Raw genomic sequence first — 12,330 nt, 5'->3', positions numbered from 1 at the left:
AGGTTCGAATTATAGCTTACTGTTCTGAATACCTTTATTTTGAAAACTGGAAATGAATACGCTGTTTCTGATCGGAGTAACGCACAGGAAGCACAACTGCCTGTACTTAACCTAAGGTTTCTCGTGCTCACCAGAAAGTATCTCGTACTCACCAGAAAGTATCTTGTGTGCACGAGAAACGTTTCATTTTTTTTCCTCTTTAGGGGATCCGTGGGTTTAAATTGCTATGAAGCAACTGGAAAAAATTATAAGAGATGCTAATAATCTTGCAGGCTGGATTATATTATATTTTTGACATCATGTTGCAAGCCAGCAGCTTGGGTTAGAGAGTTATGCAGAATAAATACTGCACACTTCTAATTGAATATCCTGCAAATATACTAGGCTGTTTCACCATTTAAACATGGTAAGTTCTAGTAGTTGTAATGTAGCATACTGCAGGGTTTGGTTGGTAGTGCACCCAGAGCTCAGTGGGTTACAATTAAACAAAAATGAGAAGAGAATTAGTATTTTTATAGCCAATACTGATATAAAAAAAAATCCTCCCTAGGCTGCAAACAATCCTACAGATTGGCTCTGGACATCCTCACTTTGAAAAACTGACTTGCCCCTGATCTTTACAGGCTGGTTGTGCTTTCGCTGTTCTGATACGAGACCAGCCTTGTTTTATTATAAGTCACACTAAAACAATTACAGTGGAATACCACTGACGTACTGCAAAATACAGCACAGATGTTGTATGCCCAAGACACAAAGGCCTACTGTCCTACATAGATAGATACAGTATGGGATCATGCACATAGGAGAGTCTTTGTGTGTGTGTGTGTGTGTGTGTGTGTGTGTGTGTACATGAATTACCTCAATGACCACCGTCCACAGTATGAGCTGTGTCTCTGACTCGGGGAAGTAAGCCTTGACTTGTGGAGACATGCCGATCAGCGCACAGTTGGTCACAACAGCTATCACACTCATGGCCTCAAAGGCGAGCTGGACACAGAACAGAGAGACAGCAACGGTCAGTAACTTGCTTCCAAAAATGGAAACAGCAGAGTAAGTGATACCTTGTTCTTAATCAACTGCCACTGCTCAGATTAGGAAAGCATTTTAAAAATAAGACTAACAATATTCTGTCCCTGGGGAGGTGTAATATTCACCCAGATAACATTTCAGACGGAAGTGAGCTATGGCAACAAGAGAGGATATGTGTGTCAAGCCTCCACTTTAAAAATGAAGAACACCAGGTCATGTGTTTAGCTTGTTATTTTCTAAAAATAACATCCACTGCCTCCTTTGTGTCAGGAAGAAAAATCTGATAAAGCCACAAAAGTTGGTGAATCAAACCGACATAGTGGTTCACAAACAAGCTAGCAGTCTTTGTGTTTCTCACCTGCCAGACGCCTATGTTTGCTGCCGGGTCAGAGAAGGGTCGTTTGAACACACGGCACATCTTGAAGGCATCAGAGTAAACCTCTGTGATGTTGTTCAACACCACCAGCACGGCAGCCAGAGGGTAGACGCAGGAGAACAGACTGACATAACCGAACAGCAGGAACAGCTCCAGGTAGTCGTCAAACGTACCCTGAGGGAAAGAGACACGCGCACACACATATGGAGACATATGGCTCATTTGTCTCATGTTTTGAAGGAATTTATAAAATTACAAAATCATGAAATCAAAAGTTTTATCCAAATCTGAATGAATGTCCCTCGTGCACCCACCAGGTACGTGCTCATGTCGGCCTCCAGCCGGACCTGATCGGTCAGAGGAAGCTCTTTTTCGCCCAGAGTTTGTCTGTTCTGGACTTTGCGGATCGACTTCTTGTTGCGTCTCCTCTGAAGCCAGTAAGGCAGGAAGGCCTCCATGAACTGATTCAAGATCTGACTGGTGATCAGCAATGTGGCCAGACTCTGGATACAGACAAGAACAGAGAGAGGAACACAAGATGACCACAGAAACCAGGTAGAGCAAAAAGAAGGGCAGAAAAAATAATAAGGGAGTGGGAAAAGGGAAAAGGGAGGTAAATACACACCACAAAGAAAGTGAAGGTAGGAATTAAAGAAGGAAAGAGGAAGGAAGGATACTTGGAAGGTAAGAATAGTACAGAAAAGAAAAAAGCAAAGGAGGAAAGAAAGGAAGAAAAGAATAGGATATAGGAAGGAAACGCAAGATGAAAACAAAACAAGGGAACTAACAAGAAAATAAATTAAGAAAAATGAGGGATGAAGGGAAGAAGAAAGAGAAGAACCCTAAAGAGAATAAAAGAGGGATGGAGGGGAGGATAGCCTACCTGTCTGAGCAGCACCATGTCCTGCATCACAAAGGCGATGTAGAAGAGTGAGGCGAAACAGTTGAAGAAGTTGAACTACGGGGAAAAGAGTCGAGACAGCGATGATAAGTGGAGCGTTGACAAGAAAAGCTGCTCTGTGATCACTGGAGGATGAAATTGGCAATGCTGGAAAACATAAATATGGGATTCATACTCACTACTAATACTTTGAGGACCAGGTGATTCTGATATGAAGACTCTAGCCTGTGATTTTCTAAATACACAGAGGGGAAAACACATTTGGAGCCCGTCAGTAACGCAAATGAACTGCAGAGATCACACGTCAGCACTCATACAGAAATACATTCAAGCCAACAGCCTATCACAGGAAATCTGCCCATCTGCATTTTACTTCATGTTGCCTGACATCCATAAGGAAACAGGGAACAATCTAAATGTTTCCTTATGTGAAGTTTTACAAGTAGGCCTGTGTATTGGCAAGAATATGATGATATAAAATGTTATCACGATACCGGGGTTACCATTTAATATATCGCAATTAAGAAAAGCAATATTGCAACAAAAAAATAATCTAATTTCTGGAAAACTCAGAGGATAAAGAACACACTATCATATGCATACAATGTAAAAGAGGGGATGACATGCAGCTCCACAGATGGAAACCATGCTGCTAGCTGCAGCAAGGGAGCTGCAGCCTTGGTACATGGGGCGGCCAGCTCTACCGGGTGAGCTCGGTGAGCTACCAGGGCACCCCATGTAAGTTGTTTGTTCAGGAGTGAGTCTAGTCAATGAAGAACTGGTTAATTTGTTTTAGAACAAAAGAGAACTCAACAGTGTATTTCATGTCACTGTATAATAAACACCCATGTCTTTTAAACTCCATGCCTCCAGTTTGTTGCAGAGCATGCAAGCATGTTTGGCCATGCACCAATCAGTGGTGCATGGCCAAAAACACCCGCTTGCAGCATGATGGATTACCCTTAAAGTAAGGGAAACTACTTGTGCATTTTTCACACTGTGGATGGCATTAAGAGGATGAAGATTAAAGGTCACGTAGCAGTTAATTAAACCTGTGATTCTCTTTTCAATGAATGGATTAATAAATAATATATTACATTTCCCAAAATACCAAAGAATGCCCATCACACATCCGCAGACCTTAATGTTGCATCTTTAAGAGTCAAAACCTAAAAATATCTTCTTTACTATGATGATAAAAGCAGGGAATTCTCACATTTAAGAAGGTGGAACTGGGATAATCTTTTAATGCCTTAAACAATTAATCAGTTATCAGAACTACTGTTGGTTGACTTTGTGCTGAATAATAGGCTATTTGTTTCTGATTTAGTGCAAATCACTACTACTCACCCCACTCAGTGAGGAACTCAGCAGCGTATCTGTAGATGAGGTTCATAATCTCTATGACCACAGCGTAGATAATACTGGGGATGAATAACAGAATTCCCGTCCAGAATGTGGGGTCCTCGTCGTGGATTGACAGTGCCCATCCCTCCATCTGAAAGTAGATCATCATGACATAGAGGGACAGGTAGAGGCAGAGCAGGACGAAGGGCAGGGACACGAGGTAGATGCGTAGCAGCCTCTTGGCGTTGGGGTAGAGAGGCTCCTCGCGGCCCGTCACGGGGTTGAACCCAAGGACGCCGTGGAAACCGGGACGAGGCTCTTCAAAGGCCTTCTTCCTGCTCAGTGTGCCCCATTGGTAAGCTAGTGAGGAGCTGCAACGCTTCCATAACTGTTGGTGGAGGAGAAAGGTTCAGCTAATCAGTTACTCAGCTTTCACTAGACTGACATTCATTATTCTACAGTAATATTCCTTCATTCATTTTTTAGAAGTTGTTTAAAGGTGCAGTGTGTAACATTTAGGAGGATCTATTCGTCAGAAATTAAATATAATATCCATAGGTATGTTTTCATTAGTGTATAACCATCTGAAAATAAGAGACAGTGTTTTTGTTACCTTAGAATGAGCTGTTTTTATCTAGAGATAACTCTATGGAGTCCACCATGTTAAACCACCATGTTTCTACAGTAGACCAGAGTGGACAAACCACACACTGGCTCTGGTTAGGGCCTTTAACCTTTTTTGTGAGTTGCACAGCCAGTGCAGTTTCTCCTACACATTTGGAAGGCTGAACTGTATTCAAATGGTTGCAATCTTCAATTTCACCTATAGATAAAAAAAATCCTACACACCGGTCCTTTAAGCACCTTAGATTGTAAAATGACTCTGGTTAAGTAGATCAATCACTGTCCATACCTCTAAAATAACAGTGCACCAGACCAAGTTGAACACAGCAAAGACAACATATTTGTCGTAGTCCTCCCAGTCAAACACGTAGTAAGGCACTCCAATGAGAGCCATAGGCACCAGGGCAAAGGTAAAGTATTCCAGGAAGCCAAAGTAGAGGGCCAGACCCTCACCATAATAGTGTCTGATGTTATCTGCGGATAGAGAATGAAGGAGAAAGCTGTAGCTAGAAACATGTTAACTAAAACATGTTTGTCAAAAAAAATAAAATAAAAAGGAAAATGGTGATTATGAATTAAAAGCATCCACAAAGGTTGAGAACAACTCTGCGCTAGAAGGCAAAAGGAGCATCATGATAATCATTGTGAAGGCAGAGGTATTTAGGCATATGGAAGGAGTAACAATGAAACGTCTCAGAACAGATTCCCTCTGTACATCAAAACAATTGTTCATCCTGGATAATGTGGATTATGTGTGATTATCTCACAAGGTTTTCACAAGAAAGACAATGAGAGATGATTGGCACTTCCTTCACTTACCGAGAGGCTGAAAGGACAACTTCACCTTTTTGTACCAAGAAAAACACAGTCTCTTGAGTTCCTCCTGTTCGTGCAGAGGAAAAATCTGGACCAGGATCCCCTTGGACTGCAGTCTGCGAACTAAGACGTAAATAAGAAAAGAGCATATTACTTCCTCTTTTTCACCATACCGTCACATCGTACTGTTCTGCTTTAACGTCATGATGAGTGAAAATGTTGTGTGTGCACAAGCTTCATTAAGTTTGAATTATTTCGAAGACATTTGAGTGACATGAAAACAGCCGCGCAACACTTTTAGCTTTCGCTTTTGTTTGTCTGAACTCTCCCTACCAAATAAACACGCAGCTTAATTTTCTAAAACAAGGACAGGCAAACAATAGCTGTGAGCCAGCCCATTGTACACAACCCACTGTCTATAGCAATAATTCCTATTGTCTAATACAGAGTGACTAAATACAAGCACATGAAAGCTCTATCATTTCATCTGCCGTTCCTTGAGTGCATCATTTGTCGAAAATGATTACATTCTGCTTTAACGCGATTTGTCAAACACGGGCCGCTGAATAGAGGCACCCTATCTCCGCGGCAAGTTCATTGCTTCCTTATCTCGCTTTGGGAATATTTCACCGCATTTGCATATTTATTGTTTCCATACTGCAGCCACAGAAGAGAGCGAGACAGACAAAGAGAGAGGGAGGTACAGAGGCAATATGTGGGGGAGACGTTCAGTCTGCTCCAAAGGAGAGGTGGAGGCACAGTGCTGCCTTCAACATTTCACTACTACTAAGATACTCGACAATATGCAGGAGGGACAACGTTCCACAGCTGCGGGAACAGTAAAATCCTGTCACACGCGGAAACTGAAGAAAATATTTACCTGCTGCAGACAGGCTGTCTGCTTCAAGTTCAGCCCTCAGTGGCTATTATTCATTAATTGCTTGCCATTTGTATAATGTAGACAATAATTATCACTGCGTTTTTAATTGGTACTCTGCAACATTTGCTTTGGTTTAAGTTATTCCTGTAGAGCAACATTCAACCATTATTTTCATTCTCAATTCATTCTGGTTTAGTGTTAATTATTTTCCCAATAAACAATTCATGGTTTAGTCTACAGAATGTCATTAAGGTCTTTAAACTGCTTGTTTTGTCCAATGGTCCAAAACCAAACAATATTCAATACATAAACATATATTTAAAAAAAAATCCTCATAGTTGAGAAGCTGGAACTTTAATGTTTTCCATTTTTATTCAATATATGAATTTGATGATTAATTGATTATCGAAATGGATAACAATTGACTTCCTGTCAGTAGACTAACCCATTAATCACTATTATGGGGTAGGTGATAAGCAGAGATGGGGACTCGAGTCATTGTGACTTGAACTCGATTGTATCACTTTGAATAGAACATGAAATATCCATAAAGTATGTTAGTCTACTAAATGATAGAAAAGGGTCTAAGGAAAAACGGTTGGGAACCACTGATTTAAGTCACGTCTGGTGATAAGGATGGTATACATAGCTTTATGCTGAGATCTCTATACTGTACTGTATATACCGTGATATAGCACATTTTCTGGAAGAAATAATGAAGAAATAGTTTCTGGATAAAATCACCAGATTAAAATGTCTGCTTTGGTTTAATGCAGTGAGTTAAATACCAAACATAGGATAGACACTCACTGATGGATTTCCCCGGGTAGAGCTTGGCCTGGGTGTGTCCTGGTACATGAGTCTCATCTTTGGCTCTTAATGTGTCCAGCTCGTGCTTAATGATGTACTGACACTCGGCCATGCTAAGGAAGCTGTCCCCGTCCCCTGGAGAGATGGAGCAGATTAGAGACAAACAGTAAACACCATGACATTCACAACAAGGGCATGTTAATACTTCAGCAGCTCAGAGGCTGTGGCAGCGAGGCCAGTGATTTCAGACTGTGAGCAATGCTGCAGTCAGAGAATTACAACGACAACAATTTGTTCTGACACTGCAATTCATTTTATGAAACAAATGTTGTACCTTGTCTTGTGTTGTTGCAATATGAGGATATTTCTGATTCAACTTCTTATGTTTAAATACATGTGCAAGAAAGACAGTTGATTGTTCAGTCTCATAACCAGGTTGTCAAATATCAATGCTGGGAATGAGACTCAACAATCAACTATCTTCAAGCAACCAACCCAAAGAGTTTTTAAGTCTTTCTTGGCTCTGATTGGTTGTTTTCATCCGGGCCTGGTAGATTCTTGCAAATGTCATTAGGAGCACTAGGAGGAGCCACAGAAACCTTTTTTCACAGATTATCTGTCTCATGCACTACTATCACGATATCGTGAAAGTTTCAGCAAATATGACAAAAAGTTATTTTTATACAAAATTACCTACTGCAGCTTTATCAAATTTGGATATTTTATTACCTTAGGACTTAGTATTTAAAATGGACCTGGCAATCAGGACCTAACTTTATTGCCTATGAGAGGAACTTCTGTCAGATGCTTTTATTATTTCTACTAAATAAAACAAGTTAACAAATATAACCCTATATTCTGTAGGTCACTGTCAGTATGTAGTGTTTTACAGAACCATACCTCAGACTCATAGCAGAGTTACAGAAGAAAGTCTGCATTAACTGAATATTTTTTGGCCACTTGGGGGCAGTGGAAACAAGCTGTGAACAGGACACTGACATATAATCACCTTCAGTGTTCATAACGGTGAATTTGTTGCCTATTTACACCTCCAGCAGACACAGAGCCACATTATCATGTCTTTTAGTTCTGGTCTCCTGAGATCAAAAACAAAAAGAAAACATCTGGCTGGTTTGGTGCTGAGTAGGTAGTGTACAGTGGCTTTTAGAGCCCTTTCACAGATAACAGCTGCCTGTTGCTTCTGGAAACAATAACATAGCGATGAGAGTGAACCAAAACAGTAAAGCTCATTAAACAATGAGCTGACACTCACTATAAGGCTCCATAAGGCAGATGGTAGCTGCAGAATCATTTGATATTTCTCCCATAAGAAAAACAACAGCCGTCACGTAGCCTCCTCCTGAACTTTACCTTTAAAGTCTGTGAAGTTGTGTTTGTTGGCGAAGGTGAAGCCTCTCATGGATCCATCATTGAACTCCTTGAAGAGCCCCACCTCCTCAGCACCGGAGAGCAGCCTCTGCTGCGTAGCTCCCACCAGAAACATGTTAGGGTTTTCCTTCTCCTGAGCCCCGGCCCCAGGGCCCAGCTGGTCCACCAGCAGCTCAGCACCTGGGAGAAATGACAGGGTTAATAACTCTGTTTATATAATGGCACACAGCGGAAACTAATTTAAGAGGAGTAACTCTTTCACACCTCCATTCTGCTGTTTGTCTCTTATCCTGCTCAGTAGCCATGCAATGGCTTCCTCCTTGGTGTCTGAGGCCAGCTCCAGCACCACCAGAGGAGTGAACCTGGAGCCACTGCTGTCTACTGACCCCTGCAGCGTCATCCCCTCTGCCTGGGCTCCTGCACAGCGAATGAGAGAGAAATGAATGCCAGGGAAAGTGTCCTTTATTTAAATTTAGAATATCATTTATTTATCATTTATAATAATGATGATTATTAAATATATGATATACTATATGGATTAAAAAAACATAAACTTTGATTTTTGCAGGTTTCAACAGGTTACATTTTCAAGAACATTATGAATGCAATTAAGTACCAATTTCACATCCATACTGACATGAAAAGGATATGAAGGAAAAACTGATATTGGTTCCATGTTAGTTTTGATTTGTAGTTTTGTTTTTGTGATTACAGGATGATCAGTACCAATTTTTCCCAAAGACACATTTAAAAAGGAGACGGAAAAATGCGTGGTAACATTAATGTCATTAATCCAATCAATTTTTAAGACCTGTCAAAAATATATTTAATATATTTATTAATGGATTATAGACCCTGCAGCCACCCAGTTATAATAGAAAATAAAATATTAAAGAGGTTAAATTATAAAAGTAAAATGTAGCTAAAGGTAACTCACAATCCTGACAAGCAAACTCTCCAAATCTCCACCCACATTCCCCAGTGCCTGAAACTTTGTTTCAAGATATTCTGGGACTGGGGGGCGCTATTGTGTGATTTAACAATATCACAGTGTTTCTTAAATGTGAAAAGCCCACATATCATCACAAAGGAAAATCAAAAGAGACATTTGAGCAGAACAGGGAGAGATGGTAGTCCTCAGGGCAAAGTCAAAGCAGATATTCAGGAACTCTAACTGACAGGCATACACAAGGTGTGTCAGGATCTGCTGCTCCTATTTGCACAGTGTACTGCCATCATCACTCATAACACAGCCATAAACTGTAAGGGCAGTGGAGAACAGATACGGACAGGAACAGCTGGCCCACACACACACACACCGACAGGGAGGGGCCGTGCAGGAGACACGCGTGTTAAACAGGCACTAATGGAAAGGTAGAGCTGGAAAGAGCACCCTGCCGTAACAAATCCACACTGACTGTTGCAGGGCTAACCCCTGGTTCGTCGAGGGTTTCTGTGTGTATCGGTGCAGCTCGGTACTCACCCAGATCCGTGTGTGTGTGTGTGTGTGTAGGGGAAACGGCTTTGTTCCAGCAGCCTCGGGGCGGGAGCGGGAGCTGGCCCTGCTGATCTGTGGACAGTCAGATCAGATGTTAGAGGACATGTCTGTGTAGTGTGGAGACACTGTGGTGGACTTCAGTTATGTTCCACGTCACGAAGCGGCGCAGCAAACTTCAGCTGTCACACCCACCAACGTTACAGCGCCTCTGCGCCCGCTAGGCTGCCAGGCTACTGCCCCACTGACCCACACACTGATCCACACACTGGATCATAGGTCATTTCCACGTTTACACTCTAATTTCCGTTTTTAAAGTAGCGGGTTGTCATTTTTCAGAATTATATCTATTTTTTTTGGAAAGCCATACACCAATAACCCTATTCCTTCAACACTATAGACACCCAGTTGTTTTTTTGTAAATATATGTTTATTGCATTTTTCATATCCAACATAGAACAAAACAGCCCAGACAAGACATAAGTAAGATGAGTGCGTAAGAATAAGAAATAAAAGTAGGAATAATGGGCATCTGTACAGTGCAACTTGAAAGTAAGTGATCCTCCTGGGGGGTTTTCTATTGTTTTACCATTATTTCTTTATTCAATAAGAACCATTATTTTCTATATGAAATTACAGATTTATGTTTATCAATTCCATTTTTTTTTTGTTGAGGAAATCAGTTGTGTAGTGGAAAGACTAAACTAAAAATATTTTTTGTAAACTTTTATAGGGGCCAAAGTTAGTGAACGCTGAGCTGCATTGCTGTGGTTTTTCAGATTTCTCACTACAGCTGTGCACAACTAGTAACAAGTGAGTCAAATATTATTTACATTTTTCACATTTGTAACATAACAATGGTTTACAGTAGTTCTGTGTGAAGAGCACCAGTTACAGCTGTGCTTTTCATGCTATAAGTCAACATTTGTGCTGTAAAAGAGATTTATTTGATTTAATTTCATTTAAAAAATGTAAAACATATTTTACACTGAATCTGAAAATGAAAACGATTATGTTGTAGTATGCCCTCCTTAACCCATATGCTTTATATCTATCATAATTACACTAATAACTAATAACTATGCTATCACTTTGCTGTCTTTTTTAAATATATAAAAAAATGCAGTTAAAGTATTTGTTTTCCTATCACTTTAAAAGATTAACATTAAGTTGAATGAACGAGGAAAGCCCTTTACTGAATAAGACATGCTTTCTAACATTAATGACTTGCAGTATGACTCACAGGACTGCGGGTTTGTTCCAAATGTGACATTTCAGTGTGTACCAAAGGCTGTCAGCGCAAACACGACAACCTTGTGTAATGTTTAATACGCACAAAGTATCTGAAAAAGAATATTCATACATAATATTGACATTAGCTACTTACCAAAGCTCCTCTGCTAAGTAGCAATGTTTAGATGTTTGACAGGAAGCCTACTTCCGCAGTGCGTCACGCTCCGTACGGCCGGGTGCGCTTGTTTTGTGTCACGTATGAAACAAACCACTGCGGTGAGCGGGGACAGACGTGTCATTGACATAACTGAGTTCAGCCGTAAAGACGGCGCGCGGGGGAGTTATCCAGAACAACAAATCAAACGCCTTCACTCATATACGTCAGCGTCTCTGAGGGCTGTGACCGCCAGTACTATCAACAGAAGCAGTGTAGCAGTATGGCCGAGCAAGCGGTGACAGCGAACGAAGGGTGAGTATTTCCTCTAACCCACCTTACGTTTCTGTTGGTCAGAGTATTACAGGCGATAATCAATATGGCCTATCTGTTGGCTGTCAGCTATACTCTATAAGCCAGTGTCACCGGGGAAGATATGTGCATGTTGCTGTCAGAAGTTACACTAGTTAGCAATGGCAACATGTTTAACTTGTTAAACACTGAAAGAGTCCGACACTACCCTGAAGTTCAGGTAAACACTCACACCAACATGGTGCCCAGAGGTTTCTACATGACACCGAAGGAGAAACATGTTGTCAGATATAACTTCGGTTTTTCCCCGAAGATAGTATTTTCTACCACTTTTACACAGTTAAAAAGTGCAAAGTGCTATCTGCCATAGAGGATGGTTAGAGGAGATTACATACTTTGAATCTCATCATAACTGTTAACCACAGGGAGCTGAGTCTATGTGCTAATGTTAAATACATTCGTCACCTACAGTGCTGACAGCCATAATTTACCACATCACCACTACTCTGTCATCTGTCACTTTGCCCTCTTCCACTTTTTGTTTCATTTTGCTCCTCAGGGTTGTTCAGAGGATGCTGTCTGTGGTTGGTGTTCCCAGTGTGCTCAGCAGTGTGTGGGGCTATGTGGACACCACAATAAGGTAAGTCTGACCAAGGACCTGAAGCAGACCCTGCAGGCCCGAGGTGTAGCCCCTTAAATCACAAGACTGTTACAGTATTATTTCAGATAAACCTTAAATTCCTCCCTCGTAGAAATCAGTGTTTCTTCTGGTTCATAGCATGCTAGCTAACTCATTTACATAAATTGTTAGTTAGCTAGGTAGATAAGGAGACAGTTCACTCAGGGCTGCACGGTTTGAAGCTGCAGTGGGTAAGTTTTATAGAAATAACTTGTTGTGATATCATTTGGAAATTTCACTATATCCTGACAGATAACCTGTGAAATAACCAGGTTCCTCTGGCTC

At 41.0% G+C, this 12,330-nt stretch overlaps 2 protein-coding genes across 2 annotated transcripts in view; one reads left to right on the top strand and one right to left on the bottom strand.

Moving 5' to 3' along the window:
* Positions 1 to 9,908, bottom strand: part of ano10a (anoctamin 10a) — a 23,399-nt gene extending 13,491 nt beyond the window's left edge. Inside the window, exons 1-12 of the mRNA XM_035671967.1 lie at positions 9,656 to 9,908; positions 8,437 to 8,589; positions 8,155 to 8,352; positions 6,784 to 6,918; positions 5,097 to 5,216; positions 4,567 to 4,751; positions 3,657 to 4,041; positions 2,486 to 2,541; positions 2,289 to 2,363; positions 1,720 to 1,908; positions 1,388 to 1,579; positions 859 to 987 (exon numbers count right to left, since the gene is read on the bottom strand). Of these exons, the coding sequence (XP_035527860.1) occupies positions 859 to 987; positions 1,388 to 1,579; positions 1,720 to 1,908; positions 2,289 to 2,363; positions 2,486 to 2,541; positions 3,657 to 4,041; positions 4,567 to 4,751; positions 5,097 to 5,216; positions 6,784 to 6,918; positions 8,155 to 8,352; positions 8,437 to 8,572 (1,800 nt within the window). The 5' untranslated portion in view covers positions 8,573 to 8,589; positions 9,656 to 9,908. The remainder of the gene's footprint in view (positions 1 to 858; positions 988 to 1,387; positions 1,580 to 1,719; positions 1,909 to 2,288; positions 2,364 to 2,485; positions 2,542 to 3,656; positions 4,042 to 4,566; positions 4,752 to 5,096; positions 5,217 to 6,783; positions 6,919 to 8,154; positions 8,353 to 8,436; positions 8,590 to 9,655) is intronic.
* Positions 9,909 to 11,237: 1,329 nt separating this feature from the next.
* abhd5a (abhydrolase domain containing 5a) overlaps positions 11,238 to 12,330 on the top strand; it is a 13,062-nt gene continuing 11,969 nt past the window's right edge. The window contains exons 1-2 of the mRNA XM_035671968.1: positions 11,238 to 11,369; positions 11,926 to 12,006. Coding sequence (XP_035527861.1) covers positions 11,338 to 11,369; positions 11,926 to 12,006 — 113 coding nt within the window. The 5' untranslated portion in view covers positions 11,238 to 11,337. The remainder of the gene's footprint in view (positions 11,370 to 11,925; positions 12,007 to 12,330) is intronic.

Source organism: Morone saxatilis, unplaced genomic scaffold (assembly GCF_004916995.1).
Source record: "Morone saxatilis isolate NCDOM2014 unplaced genomic scaffold, NCSU_SB_2.0 Contig24, whole genome shotgun sequence".
NCBI lineage: Eukaryota > Metazoa > Chordata > Actinopteri > Moronidae > Morone > Morone saxatilis.
Note: the sequence above shows the minus strand (reverse complement) of the source record. Positions and strands in the feature narration are given on the sequence as shown.